Source organism: Lepus europaeus, chromosome 15 (genome assembly GCF_033115175.1).
Source record: "Lepus europaeus isolate LE1 chromosome 15, mLepTim1.pri, whole genome shotgun sequence".
Lineage (NCBI taxonomy): Eukaryota > Metazoa > Chordata > Mammalia > Lagomorpha > Leporidae > Lepus > Lepus europaeus.
Window position 1 is genome coordinate 93,920,783 of NC_084841.1, and position 22,073 is coordinate 93,942,855.

The 22,073-nt window shown below is 55.4% G+C and overlaps 1 protein-coding gene across 1 annotated transcript in view; it reads left to right on the forward strand.

Annotated features, from left to right (window-relative positions):
* Window positions 1–14,380: 14,380 nt before the first annotated feature.
* Window positions 14,381–22,073, forward strand: part of TBCA (tubulin folding cofactor A) — a 78,966-nt gene continuing 71,273 nt past the window's right edge. Inside the window, exon 1 of the mRNA XM_062212028.1 lies at window positions 14,381–14,495. Within this exon, the coding sequence (XP_062068012.1) occupies window positions 14,443–14,495 (53 nt within the window). The 5' untranslated portion in view covers window positions 14,381–14,442. The remainder of the gene's footprint in view (window positions 14,496–22,073) is intronic.

Consider the following 22,073-nt stretch of genomic DNA (forward strand, 5'->3'; position numbering starts at 1 on the left):
AATCAACATAGAAAGTTACCTGGAAAATCCCCAAATAACAGACTTCTAAGTAACCCATGATTCAAACAGGGCGTTTCAAGGGAAATTAGAGACTATATTGGCCTAAGTGAAAATAAAAATAAAACATAGAAACATTTGTGGGATGCAGCTGTGGTCAGAAGGAAATCTGTGGATTAAATGCTCCTGTGACGGGGCTGGTGGTGTTGCACAGTGGGTTAAGCCACCTGTTGCGTGCGATGCCAGAACCCCACAGCCAAGTGCAGGTTCGAGTCCTGGCTGCTTGGCTTCTGTTCCAGCTCCCTGCTAAGGCAACTGGGAAAGCCATAGAAGGTGGCCCAAGTGCTTGGGGTCTGTCATCCACAGGGGAGTCCTGGATGAAGCTCCTGGCTCCTGGGCTTGGCCTGGCTCAGCTCCAGCATTGTGACCATTTAGGGAGTGAACCAGCAGGTGGAAGACCTCCCCCTCCCTCCCTCCCTCCTTCCCTCCCCCGCCCCCGTCACTCTGCCTTTCAAATAAACAAAATAAATCTTTTTTTTAAAAAAATGCTGATATTAGAGAAGAGAAAAGGTCCCAAATCAATCTGTGTCCCCACCTTAAGTAAAACACATTAAACCAACAGGAAGCATTAGGAGAAAAGCTCTTAGAAATAAGAAATGAGTTTAGCAAGATCACAGGCTATAAAGCCAATGTGTACTGATAAGAGTAGAAGTCAGTGAAGTCGAAAACAGAGGGGAAAAAACACACAGTAGAACAAAATCAATGGCACCAAAAACTGGCTCAGCTAATCAAGAATGAAAACAGAACAGACATTGAAAATAGGCAATTAAAACAGGGAGTGTTTATAACTGCACTGGTTACAGTGCCAGAGGTCCACCAACTGATGATTGGATAAACAATGTGCTATGTTTTACAACGGTGTTTTATTCAGGCCTAAAAACGAAGTATGGCTGCATGCTACAACGTGCATGCACCTTGACGACACTGGGTTCAGTGAGTGAGGCAGACACAACGGGTCACTTATTGTATGACCCCCGTCCCGTCACACTCGGGACAGACGAATCCACAGGACAGAGGCCTGTCTGCACAGGGTTTCCTTTCTGGTATGATGTCGATGTCTTCAAACTGGGTAGAGATGATGATTGTATAACTTGGTGGATGTATGAAATGCCACAGAATTGTATACTTCACTATTTTTTATTTTATTTATTTAAAGGCAGAGTTAGGAGAAGAGAGAGAGAGTGAGCGAGAGAGCTTCCATCCACTGATTCACTCCACAGATGGCCACAGTGGCTGAGGTTGGGCCAGGCTGAAGCCAGGAGCCAGGAGTTTCATCTGGGTCTTCCACGTGGGTTCAGAGGTATGTAGCCAGCATCCCATGTGGGCACCCATTCAAGTCCTGGCTGTACCACTTTCAATCCAGCTCCCTGCTGATGTGCCTGGGAAAGCAGTGGAGGATGGCCCAAGTCCTTGGGCCCCTGCTACCCACATGGGAGACCCAAATGAAGTCCTTGGGTGCATGCCCAAGTGAGTCCCAGGTGGAGTTCCAGGGTCCTGACTTCAGCCTGGCCCAGCCCCAGGCTTTGTGGGGATTTGGGGGGTGAACCAGTGGATGGAAGATTCCTCTCTAATTCTGCCTCCTAAGTAAAATAAATAAATTTTTTTAAAAAATTAAGAAAGCTACAGAACAATGTCAACAACATTAGAAAGTAAAATATAGGAATATATAAAAAGGATAATACATCATCGCCAAGTGATGATTGCTGAAGGAGTGCAGGTCTGATTCAATAACTTGAAAATCAATAAATGCAATTCACCATAATAACAGAATAAAGTAAAAAATCACAAGATCATCTCAACAGATGCAGAAAAAGAAGTTGATGAAACTCAACGTCCATTTGTGATCAAAACTCTCCGGGCACTAGAGTGAGAAGGTCGTTAATCTGATAAAGACCATCAAGATACCCACGGCTGGCATCTGACTTAATTGTGAGGAAATGGCTGTAAATCTAAGAAAATACGTGCAGGATTGTGTGCCAAAAAGTATACCACACAGGTGAGACAAGTCAAAGGATTTAAATAAAGGGCTACATGCACACACACACATGTGTTCACTAATCGTAGGACCCAGCGTTGTCAAGATGTCAGTTCTCAGAGTCCCAGGAGGAATTCTGTAGATGTCAATGAGATGACGTCTGGAATGTGTGTGAGAACAACAGGACCCGTGTACACGATGTCAAGGCTTCCTAGAGGACAGCAGTAGTCAGACTGTGGTTGATCACTTCTCTAACTTACAATGTTTCTATAAGCAGTAGTTTGTATTAGAACACTGTTAGTTCTCTGAAAAAGTAACTGAACTTTATTAAAGAGCATCAATTGTACAAAAATTAGATGGGTTTTTTTGCCTTCTTGAATAAAGATGATAATATTAGTTATTTATTATTTGTGATATATGTCAGACATGCTAAATCATTTTTTAAAAAGATTTTATTTCTTTATTTGAGAAGTGAAGTTAGTGAGAAGGAGAGGCAGAGAGAAAGGTCTTCCCTCCATTGGCTCATTCCCCAAATGGCCGCAACGGCTGGAGCTGCGCTGATCAGGAGCCAGGAGCCTCCTCCTGGTCTCCTATGCAGGTGCAGGGGCCCAGGCACCTTGGCCATCCTCTACTGCCTTCCCAGGCCACAGCAGAAAGCTGGATTGGAAGAGGAGCAGCTGGGACTAGAACTGGTGCCTGCATGGGATGCCAGCACCGCAGGTGGAAGATTAACCCACTGCGCCACAGTGCCAGCCCCTTTGCTAAATCATTTTAAAAACATTGTCAGATCATTTTCACAACTGCCAACTCTGTGTGATAGATATCGTATTTTTGAAGATGCATTTATTTATTTGGAAGCTAGAGCAACAGAGAGAGGGAGAGATCTTCCATTTACTGGTTCACTCCCCATACCAACAACAGCCAGAGCTGAGCCTGACTGGAGCCAGGAGCCAAGAACTCCATCCTGGAGTTGTGGCACAGTGGGTTCAGCCACTGTTACAGAGCCAACATTAGTCCCAGCTGCTCCACTTCTGATCCAGCTTCCTGTTAATATGCCTGGGAGATCAGAGGAAGATGGCTTGAGTGCTTGGGCCCCTGCCCCCTTGTGAATAGAGTTACAGGTTCCTGGCTTCAGGCAGGCCTAGCCATGGTGGTTGTGGCTAGTTGGGGGGGGGGGGTGTGTGTGAACCATTGGGATAGAAGATGTCTCTCTCTCTCTCCTTCCCTCTCTCTCTCTCTCTCTCTCTCTCCTGTAACTCAGCCTTTCAAATAAACAAATACATTTTTAAAATAAAGTCCATCCTGATCTACATGGGTGCAGGGGCCCAAGCACTTGGGCCGTACCTGCTGCTTCCCCAGGCACACGAGTAGGAAGCTGAATTGGAAGCAGAGACTTGAACCAGCACTCTGACATGGGAGCCTGGCCTTATGAGCAACAGCTTAACCAGCTGTGCCACAAGGCCAGCCCAACCTTTTAAAAAAAGCTTTCTTTATCTGTTTGAAAGGCAGCATGACAGGGAGATGGAGAAAGTCAAAGAGAGATCTTCTATCTGTGGGTTCACAGCCCAGATCCTCACAATGAACAGATCTGGGCCAGGCCTAAGCCAGGAGCCCAGAACTCCATCTGAGACAGAGGTGAGTGGCAGGAGCCCATGAACTTGGCCAGTTCCCGCTGCTCTCTCAGGCACATTAGCAGGAAACTGGATCAGAACAGTGTAGCAGCCGGGACAGCAGCCAGGCTCTCTGGTACGGGAAGTCAGTCCCCCAGGCTGTGTCTTAACTGGCCGTGCCTCCACGCCAGCCCGTGTGCGACAGACTTCTCATCCTGCTTGGGAGATGAGTCTCGGAGGAAGTAACTTGCTCAAGGTTCCCCAGTTAGGCAGTGAGGTTTGAAGAGAGGTCCAGCTGGGGCCCAGATCTGTGCTTTTAATCATTTCAGGAATGCCGTCACATGGCTGAATTCCAAAACACAAGCACTGAAACAACCGAGTTAAAATTTTTAAAAACGAACCATTGACTCTTGGTTGCTTCGTGTCGTGTGGGCTGCTGGTTGTTGGACTGAATTCACCCAGGGTCTTTGTCGAATTCCTTTTCTCTGACTTCTTAATACATCTAAAAAATCCCAAGAGAGTTGGTCAGTCCTAGTTTCCAAATGACTTTACACTCAGGGAATTCTTACAGCCTCAATTATAGACTAGGTGGTGATCACATCCTCACATACATGTGCAAAGAATATAGTAATAGAGAAGAGAAATAATTATGGTAATAATGATAATAATAATACAATAATTAAATATTAGGGTAGTAATGTTGGAATTGGAAGTTATTGAAGTTGAAATGTACAAGTTGGAATGAAATTTCTCTCCTCAATTAAGAAGTAATATCTTTCTATTACCTTAAAAGATTAGAGGAAAAGTCATTTCACTAAGATTTCCTTCCCCTTGGCAACCTGTTCAGCAGAATCCAGGAAGCTCTCACAGACGATAGCTTGAATTATTTATTCTTTTGTTTTCTTCCTAACTCAAGATGAATTTTCTGGGTCTTAACTAGTTTACCAAATGGACAAACTGTTGGGAGATGAATTCCAATTCTAAAATTTATATCCATGGGCCCTGCGATGCAGCCTTCAGCGTGTTCTTCCTTGGCTTATCAGTCCGTCGTCCCCAATCCTCGCAGAACCCTCATCTCTTTTATTTTTGCTGCAGTTCCTATTAATATAAAAAGAGAATGTGTAATGACAATTGAAAATATCTCGGGGCCAGCACCGTGGCTCACATGATTAATCCTCCGCCTGCAGCACCGGCATCACGTATGGGTGCCAGGTTCTAGTCCTGGTTGCTCCTCTTCCAGTCCAGCTCTCTGCTGTGGCCCGGGAGGGCAGTGGAGGATGGCCCAAGTGCTTGGGTCCTGCACCCGCATGGGAGACCAGGAGAAGCACTTAGCTCCTGGCTTCAGATTGGTGTAGCTCCGGCTGTAGCCGCCATTTGGGGGATGAACAAACGGAAGGAAGACTTTCTCTCTGTCTCTCACTGCTAACTATCTGTCAAATTAAAAAAAAAAAAAATCTCACACAAACAGAAGTATCTTGTTGGAAGGAACAAACAGCCACAGAGAGGAGAAAAAATAATCATACAACATTTTAGTGAGTGCTTAAAACAGAACAAGTAAAGTGAGTTCATGATCAACATGTAAAAAGATTTTTAAACCAAAACGCCTTTCAGGTCTCTCGTGATTGACCCTGAATAAAAATCATACTTGGGCTGACAACAAATAAAAAAGTCGCGTTCCTGTTGCTCATGGGATTCAGCACAGAAACACGAGGAAGTCAGTGAGTCACGCGGAGATGGGCAGAGGCCACTGCACAGGGGTGCACTGCTTGGAAGCCACACCTCCCCTCCACCGTGTCTGCAGCGCGAGCTCTGAACCGGGCACTCCTGGATAAAGGTTCTCCTAACGGATACCGCGTGTCTTTTAAAAGTGTCACATAACGTCACTGCTGTGGGCTGCCTTTTTTTCAAGAAATCCACAGCCTCTCACGTACGTCACTTGAGTGCCATTGCATGAATTGCATCTGGCCACCTCCAGCTAGAGGGAAGTTGATAAAGAAGACCGGCAAAGGGGGCGGACGGAGAGTTTCAGGAGTGGATGTTGTGTGAGCCAGTCAGTACTGTCAGCTACGAGCAAAATTACGGCAGAAGGCATATTCATCTCATACGGTGTAGCTCTAAATGTGAAAAGCAGAATAACAAATCTGGAAAAAACATGAATACCTTTGTCGCTTGCTTACAGGCAAAGATGTGTTAAATAAGATACCAAATGCATAACGATAAGCAAAAAAGGGGAAAATATAGTCGCTGGATGACTAAAATCCAGGCCTAAAGCAGGAGCTTCGAGTCATCAAACACAGTACTCAAAGAGCACAAAGCAAGCCCGGAGCTGGGCCGTCTCCAGTCCTGACGGCCAGAAATAGCTGCTCCTGTGAATGTCCGTGCACGTCGTGTCTTGGCGAGCAGACATACTCCTGGGGGCTGGACACTTGGAGAATGTGTGGTCCTTGGGTTTGCATGCGCTCAGCTTCAGTGGACCCTGTCCAGCAGTCTTCCAAGTACCTGTGGGAGCGACTGTAGAGCAGCAGAAGGTATCCCCGTGCATACATCTGTTGGGCATGGAGCAAAATTTCACTGCCCAAACTCATTCATAGGTTTAAACCCGAGTCTTCTAGGAGCAGTTAATGGAGCAGCGTTAACGGGGAGAGGAGGGGTGGAGGCTTGATCTAAGTATAGCATCTGGAGGTGGGCCAGTGGGCGGTCTTCCTCAGGAGAGGACTGGCCGTGTGAGCAGAGTGCTGGGTACATGCTTATGTTTCCTTTTAAAAATTTATCAAGCTCTACTCTTATTTGTAGAATTCTTTTTAAAATGTTTATTTATTTATTTATTTATTTATTTATTTATTTGAAAGGCAGAGTTACAGACAGAAAGAGAGACACAGAGAGATCTTCCATCTGCTGGTTCACTCCTCGAATGGTCATAGCTTGGCCAGGCCAAAGCCAAGAGCCAGTCTCCCTTGTGGGTAACAGGGGCCAAGCACTTGGGTCATCGTCTGCTGCCTTCCCAGGTGCGTTAGCTGGATCAGGAGTGGAGAAGCTAGGACACAGACCAGTGCCCATATGAGGTGCGGCTGTTCCAGGCTGCTTGACCCGCTATACCACAGCACCGGCTCCATCAACATTTCTTTCTTTTTTTCCATTTGACTCATTCCCTCAAATTTCTAAGCATCTCTCTGGGTTTGTTTTATGATTTTTTATTTATTTGAATGGCAGGGTTACAAAGAAGGGGAGGCAGAGAGGAAGAGAGAGAGAGAAAGAGGTTTTCCATCTGCTGGTTTGCTCCCCAAATGGCCATACTGGCCAGAGCTGGACCGATCTGAAACCAGGATCCAGGAGCTTCTTCCAGGTCTCCCAAGCAGGTGCAGGGGCCCAAGTAATTGGGCCATCTTCTGGTGCTTTTCCAGGTCATAGCAGAGAGCTGGATTGGAAGTGGGGCAGCTGGGACTCCAACTGGCACCATATAGGATCCCAGCACTGCAGGCAGCGGCTTTATCCACAATTCCACAGCGCTGGCCCTGTGGACGTTTCCGTATGTGTGTTTTATTCTCCCCTAAAAAGATTGCTTTGAAAACAGTGAAGAGCAGAGCAAACTCTGCCTCCAGGGTGGAAATGCCTGTCCCTGAGTCTTGGAGGGTACAAAGGCCGTGATCTGAGTTGGGGCCACAGGCCCTGCCCTTTGACAGCAAGAGACATTCGTGGTTCCAGGCCCTCGTGGGCCAAGCAGTGTTCTAGCAGCTTCAGCATGGTGGGGTGGGTTTGTTGGCCAGGGAGACGTGGAAACAGAAAGAGGCTGTTGGAAAGAGAGTCCCGAACCAAATCGCACTGGATGATGGGGTGGGCAGAGCCATGGGGGTGGAGGGGACTGTAAGCGTGGGCAGGGAGTGGGGAGTGAGAGGAAGGCAGGCTGGTCAGTCCCGAGGGTGAGAAGGGGTGTGGTGAGAGCCATGGTGAGAGCTGGCTTAGGGCCAGAATGCTCATCTGTGTGGGGAGCCACTGCCTCCTTGGGACTGCCTGTTAGAGGAGACAATCTGGCCAACAGGCACGCTGACGTGGGCACAGACGTGGGCACCACATGGCCCTCTGGGGAGGGCGACTGGACCAACAGGCGCGCTGACGTGGGCACCATGGGGCCCTCTGGGGAGGGCGACTGGACCAACAGGCGCGCTGACGGCACCATGGGGCCCTCTGGGGAGGGTGACTGGACCAACAGGCACGCTGACGTGGGCACCATGGGGTCCTCTGGGGAGGGCGACTGGACCAACAGGCGCGCTGACGTGGGCACCATGGGGTCCTCTGGGGAGGGCGACTGGACCAACAGGCATGCTGACGTGGGCACCATGGGGCCCTCTGGGGAGGGTGACTGGACCAACAGGCGCGCTGACGTGGGCACCATGGGGCCCTCTGGGGAGGGCGACTGGACCAACAGGCGCGCTGACGTGGGCACCATGGGGCCCTCTGGGGAGGGCGACTGGACCAACAGGCGCGCTGACGTGGGCACCATGGGGTCCTCTGGGGAGGGCGACTGGACCAACAGGCGCGCTGACGTGGGCACCATGGGGTCCTCTGGGGAGGGCGACTGGACCAACAGGCATGCTGACGTGGGCACCATGGGGCCCTCTGGGGAGGGTGACTGGACCAACAGGCGCGCTGACGTGGGCACCATGGGGCCCTCTGGGGAGGGCGACTGGACCAACAGGCATGCTGACGTGGGCACCATGGGGCCCTCTGGGGAGGGTGACTGGACCAACAGGCGCGCTGACGTGGGCACCATGGGGCCCTCTGGGGAGGGTGACTGGACCAACAGGCGCGCTGACAGCACCATGGGGCCCTCTGGGGAGGGTGACTGGACCAACAGGCACGCTGACAGCACCATGGGGTCCTCTGGGGAGGGCGACTGGACCAACAGGCGCGCTGACGTGGGCACCATGGGGCCCTCTGGGGAGGGCGACTGGACCAACAGGCGCGCTGACGTGGGCACCATGGGGCCCTCTGGGGAGGGCGACTGGACCAACAGGCGCGCTGACGTGGGCACCATGGGGCCCTCTGGGGAGGGCGACTGGACCAACAGGCACGCTGACAGCACCATGGGGCCCTCTGGGGAGGGCGACTGGACCAACAGGCGCACAGACGTGGGCACCATGGGGCCCTCTGGGGAGGGTGACTGGACCAACAGGCGCGCTGACAGCACCATGGGGCCCTCTGGGGAGGGCGACTGGACCAACAGGCGCTCTGATGTGGGCACAGACGTGGGCACCATGGGGTCCTCTGGGGAGGGCGACTGGACCAACAGGCGCGCTGACGTGGGCACCATGGGGTCCTCTGGGGAGGGCGACTGGACCAACAGGCGCGCTGACGTGGGCACCATGGGGCCCTCTGGGGAGGGCGACTGGACCAACAGGCGCGCTGACGTGGGCACCATGGGGCCCTCTGGGGAGGGCGACTGGACCAACAGGCACGCTGACAGCACCATGGGGCCCTCTGGGGAGGGCGACTGGACCAACAGGCGCACAGACGTGGGCACCATGGGGCCCTCTGGGGAGGGTGACTGGACCAACAGGCGCGCTGACAGCACCATGGGGCCCTCTGGGGAGGGCGACTGGACCAACAGGCGCGCTGACGTGGGCACCATGGGGCCCTCTGGGGAGGGCGACTGGACCAACAGGCGCGCTGACGTGGGCACCATGGGGCCCTCTGGGGAGGGTGACTGGACCAACAGGCATGCTGACGTGGACCAACAGGCACAGTGACGTGGGCATAGACGTGGGCACCATGGGGCCCTCTGGGGAGGGCGACTGGACCAACAGGCGCGCTGACGGCACCATGGGGCCCTCTGGGGAGGGCGACTGGACCAACAGGCATGCTGACGTGGACCAACAGGCACAGTGACGTGGGCATAGACGTGGGCACCATGGGGCCCTCTGGGGAGGGTGACTGGACCAACAGGCGCGCTGACGTGGGCACAGACGTGGGCACCATGGGGCCCTCTGGGGAGGGCGACTGGTGGTAACAGTAATTTATGACCTCAGTACCAGTACTGATACCATGTGGCATTTACACGGGAGGATTAAGCTCTGCGGAGAGGCTGCAGCTCACCAGGGACTGTGTGCTTCAAGGCAGGGATGTGCCTCCGCCTCCACTGTGCCACGTTGTCACCGTCCATGCCGGGACGGTGCCGGGCGCGCCGTGCCGTGTCTTCACCGTTCACGCCGGGACGGTGCCGGGCGCGCCGTGCCGTGTCATCATCACTATCCATGCTGGGACAGTGCGGAGTGCGCCGTGCTGTGTCTTCACTGTCCATGCCAGGATGGTGCCGGGCGCGCCGTGCCGTGTCATCATCACCATCCATGCTGGGACAGTGCGGAGTGCGCCGTGCCGTGTCTTCACTGTCCATGCCAGGATGGTGCCGGGCGCGCCGTGCCGTGTCTTCACTGTCCATGCCAGGATGGTGCCGGGCGCACTGTGCCGTGTCATCACTGCCCATGCCAGGATGGTGCTGGGTGCACTGTGCCGTGTCATCACCGTCCACGCCGGGACGGTGCCGGGTGCAGAGCCTCAGCATTTGCTGAAGACCTAAGTGGGTACATCTGCAGGGGAGGCTGTTACTTGGCTAAGAGGGGTATTCAGGTTTAAGGCCAGAGGTGAACTGCAAAACCCACGGTGGGGAGGCAGAGCCCTGCCCCAAACCTCCACTGTGGGGAGTCCTTGGCTTTGGGTCTCAGGGAGGGGGCTCAGCTCAGGTGGGCTCCCACAGGCACATGGCTGGTGAGGCTCAGCGGAGCCTCGATTTCCTGGGAACGAGAAAGGGTGCCCAAGATGGAAGTGAGTCACCATGTCCACACCCGGGCGTGACACCCGGAGGCAGAAAGCCTTGGGGGGGCTGGCCTCTCAGAGACTGCCTTCCCCAGCCTCCCTCGCATCTAGGGCTGCTGTCTTCACAGCCCCGCCCCCAGCGGGCTGCGTGGGCACAAGTCGGCCTGTGCACTCGGTCACTGAGGGTCTCCATGGCGGGATTAACGAGAGCAGCCAATGGCCTACCTGCTGTCCTGGCTGCTTTTTCTTTTTTCCACAATTCCTCCAGGCCTCCGACTTCGGAGTCCCTGCCAGGGCCCAGGAGTAGCGTTTCAGAGAAGTGGGCACTTTGCAACCACGCTACGCCTGGTCTGTAGGATGCCCCCTCTCGGGGTTTACCAGAGACGCCCCGCAGGGACGTCAGCGCTGTTGGGCCTGCAGGGTCACCTGGCCTGAGAGGCAGGGTCTTGCCCCGCAGCCCAGACCTCTGCAGAGCCCCCTCTTGCCGTGTGCGCCGCTCAGGGCCGGCAGTGTTCGGTCACACAGGGTGAATGTGTTGGATCGGTATTTGTAAGCTGGGCCCATTCCCACCCTGTTACTCAGAAAGCGGCTCTGGGGCAGGTAGGGAGGACTGGCTAAGGCAAAGAGAGAAGGGAAAAGGCAGCACCAGCCTGGATGGTCGAGTCTGTCATTGTCCGTGGGGCGTCAGGCACCTCGTGAGACTGTCCACCGCCTGGAAAGGGGGCAGCAGTGGCTCCTGGGCACGTGGCGGAGGCCCGAATGAGGTGCTGCCGGGCACTTCACGTTGTGCTGGCCCAAGCCTGGGAGCCGCTGAGTTGACCACTGTAGTAGCTCTAGTAACAGGCGGGCGGAGGGAGCCAGAGGTGCAGGTGCAGCTGGAGGTGGCTAGCAGACAATTCCCAGAAGTACACTTTGACCAGCCACCCTTCCTCACGGGATGTTTCTCTGGCTGGCCCTTGGTGGTGGCAGACAGAAGCATGGGGTCACAGCAGGTGCACGGTGGGCTCTGGAGTGCCATAGATGCCACACAGGTTGCTTGGTAATTCAGGAGGGCAGAAATATGACCAGCCTCTCAATTTAATCACAGTCATGGTCCCACCCTTGACGCCTATTTAACTCAGCAAATACTCACTGCGCGTCTCTCCACTGGCCGTCAGTCATGATGGTGGGGATCCCAATTTGAGGCAGTGTGGTCTCTAATCTGGAAGATTCTCCAGCCTAGGGGGAAAGCTCTGTGTGCAGAGATATGGAGACTGAGTTTATCCGTGGGAAGTAGAGTGGACGACCCCTCACATGTGTGAGGGAACCTGAGTGTTCTTTGTAGAGCTGCAGGCAGGCCAGGGCTGGACTTCCCTCCGTGCTGCCAGGTTCCTCGCCACCAGCAGCAGTGAGCGAGCTCCTGAGCTGGTGCCAAGTGTCAGTCTCAAAAGCTGGCGGCTTGTCCCCACGTGCTCCTACAGCTCCCCCGAGACCAGGTGCCACCCTGAAACAGAACTCGGCCAAGGTGAGGACAACAGGGCCCACCAGTGGGAAGTGCGGCGTACTTGGTTCCCTCTCACGCCTCTGGGGCTTCTACCGGCCCAGGCCCCACGGGCCTCCCTGGGGAGCACTCCTGTGTACTGACCTGAAGCAGCTTCCACCCACTTCCTAGGGGTGAGGCCTGGAGGGAGATGGGGGTGGAGGGGTGTTTGCTTGTCTTCATTGTCAACCTGCCAGGGTGACAGTCTCAACGACATACTGGTAAGTGGGGAAAATGTGGGGCTGGCGCTGTGGCGTAGTGGGCTGAGCCTCTGCCTGGGTGCCGGTTCGAGACCTGGCTGCTCCTCTTCCGATCCAGCTCTCTGCTTTTGGCCTGGGAAAACAGCAGCAGATGGGCCACGTGCTTCGGCCCCTGCACCCGGGTGGGAGACCCAGAGGAAGCTCCTGGCTCCTGGCTTTGGATCTGCACAGCTCTGGCCACTGCAGCCATTTGGAGAGTGAACCTGCGGATGGCAGACCTTTCTGTCTCTCCTCTCTCTCTGTAACTCTACCTCTCAAATAAATAAATAAATAAAATCTTAAAAACAAAAAGATGGTAAGTGGAGAAAATGTAGTTTTTAAACTTTTATTTATTTGAGGGTAGAGAGACAGAAAGACCGCTCCCCTCTGCTGCTTCACTCCCCAGATGCCCACAGTGGCTGGACCTGGGCCAGGCTTGAAGGTGGAAGCCAAGAACCCAATTATTTGAGCCATGGCCCCCGTCTCCTAGGGTACACAACATCAGCATGCTGAAGCAGGAACGGAGCCAGGACTCCAACCCTAGCACGCTGATGTGATGTAGGCCAAACTCCTACCCTGACAATTTTTGTTTTCTTTATTACAGAACAGACTTATTTTTCTTTCTTTTAATACTTTTTTTAAAAGATTTGTTTCTAAGGCAGAGAGGAGAAAAGACAGAGAGATCCTCCATCTGCTGATTCAGTCCCCAAATGCCACAACAGCCTGGGGTAGGCTAGGCTGACGTCAGGAGCCAGGCACTGCACCCAGGTCTTGCTCGTGGGTGGCAGGAACCCAACTCCTTGGCCCATCATCTGCTGCCTCCCAGGCGCGTTCGCAGAGGCTGGGTTGCAAGCAGGGAGTAGCCGGGACACAGACTAGGCATCCCAAAAGGCAGCTGAACCCCCTGCACCCCAACAGCACTTAGTTATTCATGCAGGAAACACTGAGAGCGTGCCAGTGCCAGGCACCGTGGTCAGGGCCACCGGGTCCTCTTCGGAAGGCGAGCTCAGCATCGCTCGGTGGTGACCGGCAGCTCCAGGTTTCTCTGTGCGCCTCGCGCCGTGTTCCGAGCGAGCTTTCTCGTTCAGGTTTCCCGCGGACGCCATATGTACTGGATACGGGGTGAGTAACACCAAGGCATGGCGCTGACAGCCTTGCGAGGCAGGTGGCAGGTGTCATGACCATCGTCCACTTCACAGACGGACACTCGGGGGCCCTGAGAGCTGGGATGACCTGTCCAGCGTTACACAAGCAGAGCCGGAGTCGCACCCAACCCAGTCTGGCCTTGGAGCTGAAGTTCAGACCACTGCTGTCAGCACCAGAACAGATCCCGTGAGGGCGGCCCGACTCCGCCACCCCAACCCACGGCCTCGGGCCGACCGCACGCTGCACGCGGACACACACTGTGGGCTCAAGGCCTCGGCCTGGCTACACAGCAGCCACGACCCCGGCCGCCGCGCCACACCATGGACAGTACAGGCCAGAGAGCGGGGCGGGTGGTGGGTGTCGGGGAGCTCCGGGAAAGCAGGGCGAACGGGGGATGGGCTGGGGGTCCAGGGCTTCGGCTGCCTGATGGAAGAGTGGACCTCGGCAGCTCTCTTCGCGCGTGGGTTCTGCAGCCGCTGCTGCCCTGCTGCGTTCCCGCCCCGCGCCCCTTGGGACCGTGTCTCCGTGTGCCGGCCAGCCAGCCATCCGTGTCTGTGGAGTCCACGGCCCACATGGGGGCTGCGCGGGGCGGGGAGGCTGTGGGAGCCGGGATGGCGGCCTCCGAGCCAGGTCATCGCCAGGTGGGCACGAGCCCACGTGGGGGCGGGGGAGGGCGGGGGGGAGGGCGAGGGGCCCACGTGGGGGCGGGGGAGGGCGGGGGGGCCCACGTGGGGGCGGGGGGGCCGCAGCGGGCGGCGCCGCGGGGCGCGCGGGGCGACCCCACCGCACGCGGCCGCTCTGAGACCGCACCGCCGTCCGGAGGCGCGCGCAGCGACGCGGCGAGGACCCGGGCCCAGCCGGCCTGTGCGGCCGTGAGGAAGCGCCGTCGCCCGCCGGGGCTGAGGGAGCCGGCGGAGGCTGGGGCCCCCAGACAGCGCAGACCGCGGGCCCGGCGCTCGATCCCGGGACCCCGCGCCCGCCCCGCCCCGCGCCCCGGCCCCGCCCCGCGCATGCGCGCCGGGCCCCTGCCGCCGCCGCCGCCCTCCCGGCCGCTCGGCTCCCGCCCCTCCTGCGCGGCGCTCCGGGACCATGGCCGACCCTCGCGTGCGGCAGATCAAGATCAAGACCGGCGTGGTGAAGCGGTAAGGGGCCGCGGGTGGCGCTGCGCCCGGCGCGGGGCTCGGGGACGCGCGGGCCGGGGTCCAGGCCCAGCCGGCCGCACGGAGGCCGCGTGGCTGCGGGGAGGCCCGGCCCGGCGGCGTCCCCACCTCGCCGGCCAGACCGGGCCGGGCCTTCCGAGAGGTCAGCGCGGGGCCGGGGTGCGCGGGGGGAAGGCCCGCCCGTGGGGGAAGCCGGGTCGCACGCGGCCGAGGCCCGCCCGTGGGGGAAGCCGGGTCACCCGCGGCCGGGGCCCGCCCGTGGGGGAAGCCGGGTCGCGCGCGGCCGGGGCCCGCCCGTGGGGAAGGCCGGGTCACGCACGGCCGAGGCCCGCCCGTGGCTGGGCGGAGAGCGCCGTGGGCAGCTAGGGGCCCGGCCGTAGGGGAAGGCCGGGTCACGCATGGCCGAGGCCCGCACGTGGCTGGGCGGAGAGCGCAGTGGGCAGCGAGGGGGCCCGCCCGTGGGGAAAGGCCGGGTCGCGCACGCCCGAGGCCCGCCCGTGGGGAAGGCCGGGTCACGCACGGCCGAGGCCCGCCCGTGGCTGGGCGGAGAGCGCAGTGGGCAGCTAGGGGCCCGGCCGTAGGGGAAGGCCTAGGGGAAGGCCGGGTCGCGCGCGGCCGAGGCCCGCACCTGGCTGGGCGGAGAGTGCAGTGGGCAGCGAGGGGGCCCGCCCGTGGGGGAAGGCCGGGTCGCGCACGCCCGAGGCCCGCCCGTGGCTGGGCGGAGAGCGCAGTGGGCAGCGAGGGGGCCCGCCCGTGGGGGAAGGCCGGGTCGCGCACGCCCGAGGCCCGCCCGTGGGGGAAGCCGGGTCGCGCGCGGCCGAGGCCCGCCCGTGGGGGAAGCCGGGTCGCGCGCGGCCGAGGCCCCCCGTGGCTGGGCGGAGGGCGCAGTGGGCAGCGAGGGGCCCGGCTGCCCGGGGAGTTGTGCCTCCACTTCGCTGTGGGAGCGCCTCGCACTCCCAGAAGCCATCTTCGTGGGGCCTCTGCCGTGCTGTGCAGGTGGCGGGCTCGCATTTCTGCCCCGGCTGTTTGTGTCGCTGTGGTCCTGTCCGCCTGTACCCGCAGACACTGCGCCCCACGCCCCTCTGTGCTGGCATTACTTCCCTGTGGCCCCCGCCGCTGCGGGATCTCCCTGGGCACAGAGGCGGCGGCGGCAGGGAGGCCTTGTCCTCCTCCTGCTCAGCCTCAGAGATTCGGTAGCTCCGTGAGTTAGATGTGCCCTTGGCCTCGTGGAGGATTCTGCTGGTTTTCATAAGTCAGACTTAAGCCAGTGTCTGTTCTCCGCCTCGTTCCTCTGGTAGACGCCTGTGCCGTGGGCTCGTGTCCCCCAGAGGCCTTCCCCGTCATTGGGAAGGGGAGGTGAAGCCGTGTTCGCAGCGCGGTTTGTCCAGACATGAAGTGCTGGTTGGTTTCCAGGTGTTCGTCCTGGAGCTCAGCACAGGCCGGCTGTACGGGGCAGGGCAGGGCAGTGCCCTAGGCCTTCGCGTGTAGTCAGTGTGCTGGAACACGGCAGGGGTGGCCGGCGGGGGCTGGGAGGGACGTGGGTACACGTGGGGCAGAGTGGGAGGGGGCCGTGTGTGCCAAACGTGGAAGGCGCTCTGGTGGACGGAGGGCGGAGGCGAGTGTCGGAGGTGACATTTTAGACCCTAGGGGATAGGCAGAGTGTATGGTGACCAGGCAGAGGGTCTGGTATCCAGAAAGGCATTAGCTCCCTGGACGGGGACAGGTCGCTTACAGGGCCGGGTGCGCCCTAGGCTGCCTGAGTGTCACGCTGTTTCGTGGAGCAGCCGCTGGCACAGGGAGCCCCTCCCTCATTGGGAGATCTCCAATCTGACGTATTCCATGGCACAGGAGCCCCTCCCTCATTGGGAGATCTCCAATCTGACGTAATCCATGGCACAGGGAGCCCCTCCCTCATTGGAAGACCTGAAATCTGACGTATTCCATGGCACAGGGAGCCCCTCCCTCATTGGGAGATCTCCAATCTGACGTATTCCATGGCACAGGGAGCCCCTCCCTCATTGGGAGATCTCCAATCTGACGTATTCCATGGCACAGGGAGCCCCTCCCTCATTGGGAGATCTCCAATCTGACGTATTCCGTGGCACAGGGAGCCCCTCCCTCATTGGGAGATCTCCAATCTGACGTAATCCATGGCACAGGGAGCCCCTCCCTCATTGGGAGATCTCCAATCTGACGTAATCCATGGCACAGGGAGCCCCTCCCTCATTGGGAGATCTCCAATCTGACGTATTCCGTGGCACAGGAGCCCCTCCCTCATTGGGAGATCTCCAATCTGACGTATTCCGTGGCACAGGGAGCCCCTCCCTCATTGGGAGATCTCCAATCTGACGTAATCCGTGGCACAGGGAGCCCCTCCCTCATTGGGAGATCTCCAATCTGACGTAATCCATGGCACAGGGAGCCCCTCCCTCATTGGGAGATCTCCAATCTGACGTAATCCATGGCACAGGAGCCCCTCCCTCATTGGGAGATCTCCAATCTGACGTAATCCATGGCACAGGGAGCCCCTCCCTCATTGAAAGACCTGAAATCTGACGTATTCCGTGGCACAGGGAGCCCCTCCCTCATTGGGAGATCTCCAATCTGACGTAATCCATGGCACAGGGAGCCCCTCCCTCATTGGGAGATCTCCAATCTGACGTATTCCATGGCACAGGGAGCCCCTCCCTCTTTGGGAGATCTCCAATCTGACATAATCCATGGCACAGGGAGCCCCTCCCTCATTGGGAGATCTCCAATCTGACGTACTCCATGGCACAGGGAGCCCCTCCCTCATTGGGAGATCTCCAATCTGACGTATTCCATGGCACAGGGAGCCCCTCCCTCATTGGGAGATCTCCAATCTGACGTATTCCATGGCACAGGGAGCCCCTCCCTCATTGGGAGATCTCCAATCTGACGTAATCCATGGCACAGGGAGCCCCTCCCTCTTTGGGAGATCTCCAATCTGACGTAATCCATGGCACAGGGAGCCCCTCCCTCATTGGGAGACCTGAAATCTGACGTAATCCATGGCACAGGGAGCCCCTCCCTCATTGGGAGATCTCCAATCTGACGTATTCCATGGCACAGGGAGCCCCTCCCTCATTGGGAGATCTCCAATCTGACGTATTCCATGGCACAGGGAGCCCCTCCCTCTTTGGGAGATCTCCAATCTGACGTAATCCATGGCACAGGGAGCCCCTCCCTCATTGGGAGACCTGAAATCTGACGTATTCCGTGGCACAGGGAGCCCCTCCCTCATTGGGAGATCTCCAATCTGACGTAATCCATGGCACAGGGAGCCCCTCCCTCATTGGGAGATCTCCAATCTGACGTATTCCATGGCACAGGGAGCCCCTCCCTCATTGGGAGATCTCCAATCTGACGTATTCCGTGGTACAGGGAGCCCCTCCCTCATTGGGAGATCTCCAATCTGACGTAATCCATGGCACAGGGAGCCCCTCCCTCATTGGGAGATCTCCAATCTGACGTATTCCATGGCACAGGGAGCCCCTCCCTCATTGGGAGATCTCCAATCTGACGTATTCCGTGGTACAGGGAGCCCCTCCCTCATTGGGAGATCTCCAATCTGACGTATTCCATGGCACAGGGAGCCCCTCCCTCATTGGGAGATCTCCAATCTGACATAATCCATGGCACAGGAGCCCCTCCCTCATTGGGAGATCTCCAATCTGACGTATTCCGTGGCACAGGGAGCCCCTCCCTCATTGGGAGATCTCCAATCTGACGTAATCCATGGCACAGGGAGCCCCTCCCTCATTGGGAGATCTCCAATCTGACGTATTCCGTGGCACAGGGAGCCCCTCCCTCATTGGGAGATCTCCAATCTGACGTATTCCGTGGTACAGGGAGCCCCTCCCTCATTGGGAGATCTCCAATCTGACGTAATCCATGGCACAGGGAGCCCCTCCCTCATTGGGAGATCTCCAATCTGACGTATTCCGTGGCACAGGGAGCCCCTCCCTCATTGGGAGATCTCCAATCTGACGTATTCCGTGGTACAGGGAGCCCCTCCCTCATTGGGAGATCTCCAGTCTGACGTATTCCGTGGCACAGGGAGCCCCTCCCTCATTGGGAGATCTCCAATCTGACGTATTCCGTGGCACAGGGAGCCCCTCCCTCATTGGGAGATCTCCAATCTGACGTATTCCGTGGCACAGGGAGCCCCTCCCTCATTGGGAGATCTCCAATCTGACGTATTCCGTGGCACAGGAGCCCCTCCCTCATTGGGAGATCTCCAATCTGACGTATTCCGTGGCACAGGGAGCCCCTCCCTCATTGGGAGATCTCCAATCTGACGTATTCCGTGGCACAGGAGCCCCTCCCTCATTGGGAGATCTCCAATCTGACGTATTCCGTGGCACAGGGAGCCCCTCCCTCATTGGGAGATCTCCAATCTGACGTAATCCATGGCACAGGGAGCCCCTCCCTCATTGGGAGATCTCCAATCTGACGTGTTCCATGGTCCTGAACTGTTTGAATACTGATAGTGTGCTCATCAATTTCAGGTTTTGGAGCGTTTGGTCTTTCACGTTAGGGATTCACAATCAGTAGTTTATGCAGATATTTCGAAACCCAAAAATCTCCAAATGTTAAACATTTGTGGTCCCAGGCATTTCACAGGGCCTACTCTGCCTGCAGTGGGTGTTCGTGGGTAGGTGTGGATGTACATTTCTGTGACTGGCTAACTCGGCCGTGTCGTGTGTGCTCTGATTTATTTGGGTTTATTTGCTGATAGTGGAACTGTCAGTTGTGTGCTCTACCTTACTTAAAACTTAAATGCGTGGTGTGAACATGAGTCCTTGCCTGAGTAGCTCTTCCCATAATAATTTGGTAGTGATTTAGAAAATAATTTTCACTAAAGCAGAAGAAGATGTAGAATTAATGTTCTTCAGTGTTGGCTGTGGTATTTCAGCCAGTGGCTTAGGTCCAAGTAGAATAAGTTTTATTTTTTATTAGACTTGTGGTAAGTCAAGAAAATTCTTGTACAAGAAGAAATGTTTTTCATCTACTTAACATAAAAGATTATTTAATAACTTTAAAGGCAACTTACTTTAATAAAGCCTGATAAAGTAGCTAATGGGTGAATGAAGTGATTAAAAATATTGTCTTAAATGTATCTTTTTATAACTGTTTTTGATTGGTAATAGCTTAAAATCCAGTGTGAACAAAGAATGTTAGAGCATTGAAAATAGCTCTGACATTGGCCTGTAGTTTTCCTCTGATTAAATGAAAGTGACATCAGTAGATTAGAATGAGACTAGGACAATTCACACTGCAATTGTGTTAGTTTAACTTTAACAATCTTTTAACACTCTTGTTTAAATGTAGCTGACATACCATAATTACGAATCTACAAGCCTTGATTATGGAATTTTACTTCATGAACCTGTGGGGAAATTGTATTGATTTTTTTTTTTTTTAAATCAAGCAGGGTTCCCAAACTGTGGCATCTTCTCAAGTTTGTTTATAGGACACCTGTGCTACCCTGCTGTGTAAAGTGTGTATACCATATGTACTGTGTGGGTACAGCAGGCACAAAAGCAACAGAAGTAAAATAGCCACATTGTTAGTTTAGTGTATATTGTACTGACACAGAAAATTTAACACCTGTACTTAGGTAGATACAAAATTGTCCCCCTTAGCTTTAGCTGTTCACATATTTTCTATTTTGAAAGTCCTGACAGAAGTATGGTGGGGGGCTGGCGTGGTGTAGTGAGTAGAGCCACTGCCTGCAGCGCTAGCATCCCATGTGGGTGCTAGTTTGAGTCCTGGCTGCTCCATTTTCAACCCAGCTCCCTGCTGCTGCAGGATGGAGGATGGCCTCTGCACCCACATGGGAGAAGCTCCTGGCTCCCGTCCGTCTGGCCCAGCCATTTGGAGAGTGAGCCAGTGGATGGAAGACTGTCTCTCCTTTTCTCTCTCTCTCTCTGTAAGTATGCCTTTCAAATAAATAAAATAAATCTTAAAAAGTTAGGATGTGCAGGGGCTGGCAAGGCAGTGCAGTGGGCGAAGCTGCTGCTTGTGACGTGGGCCTCCCATGTGGGAGTGCCCACCCTGACTCAGCGTCCTACTCGTGTGTCTGGGAAGGCAGTGCAAGGTGGGCCAAGCACCTGGGCCCCTGCCACCCACGTGGCAGGTCAGGATGAAGTTTCTGGCTCCTGTCTTTGTCCTGGCCCACCCTGGCTGTTGTGGGCATTTGAGGAGTGAACCATGGACGGGATATAACTAATGCAACTCTGTCTCCGTCTCCCTCCTTGCTTCCCATCACTCTGCCTTTCAAATAAATAAAACGAATCATTCTTTTTAAAAAATGTGGTGGGCAGTATCTGTGACAGGTTGAGGACACAGACAGTAGAAGATTCTTCTGGTCTTAGCAGCTTTAGTTTGCTTTTCTTCTCTTCTGCCACACCATGTGTGTCCCTTTGGTGTGAGTTCAAGCAACAGCCAGAACTGCAAACTGCCTGCCTTGAAATTTGTCCTCCAAAGTGGTGGTCAGCCCTCTACCCCGTTGTGCTGACGGTGGGGCAGGCGGTGACCAGAAGTGTGTTCAAGAAAACTACGGCACTGTCACCGTGGTTTCCCAGCACAAAGAGCGCTACTCTGTGGACTGGATGTGCGGGTGGAAGACCTTCTGCTGTGTATGTGTTGGAACGTACTGTGTGGGTTTTCATTGCGTATTTTATTTGGTTGCAAAGCTTAGGAATCTGTAGTAAGCAAGATTGGAACATTTTGTTAAAATGGTTGTCCCAGTCTCTTGGAATGTCAGTGTGTAGACGTGTGGTCTGTGTTCCATGTGCAGTGGTACATTTGTAGAACATAATCACATGACCAGGTGGAGCTGACTTTTTCTTAATGGCTTGTAGATCCCACTGATGTCAGGATGCCTTAGTGAGCAGCTTCACTTAGAATCTTTGTCAGGTGGACTTTGAGGTACCTGGTGTGGTATTGATACATAATAAATACTTAATGAAAATCTTCTCAGTGACCAAATGACTGAAATCTCCTCTAGAAGGATTTTGAAATACTTCTAACAGGCAGGGAGAGCCACTGAGCCGGTTATTCTTGCCACAGGAGTTAACCAGATGCACTCTCAGGTTCTACTTTCGACATACATGACCCAGGAAAGTTACCTGATCTTTCAAAGTCCCAGTTCTCTAGGTGGGAAAGGAGGTTAGTGATAGTCCCTGTCTTACAGTGGTGTTAGGTAAGTGAAAGTCCTCTATGTGGGGCCGGCGCCATGGCTCACTTGGTTAATCCTCCGCCTGCGGCACTGGCATCCCATATGGATGCCGGGTTCTAGTCCCGGTTGCTCCTCTTCCAGGCCAGCTCTCTGCCGTGGCCCGGGAAGGCAGTGGCGGATGGCCCAAGAGCTTGGGACCCTGCATCTGTATGAGAGACCAGGAGGAAGTGCCTGGATCCTGATCAGCACAGCGCCGGCCATAGCAGCCATTTGGGGGGGTGAACCAATGGATGGAAGACCTTTCTCTCTGTCTCTCTCACTGTCTACAACTCTGCTTATCAAATTAAAAACAG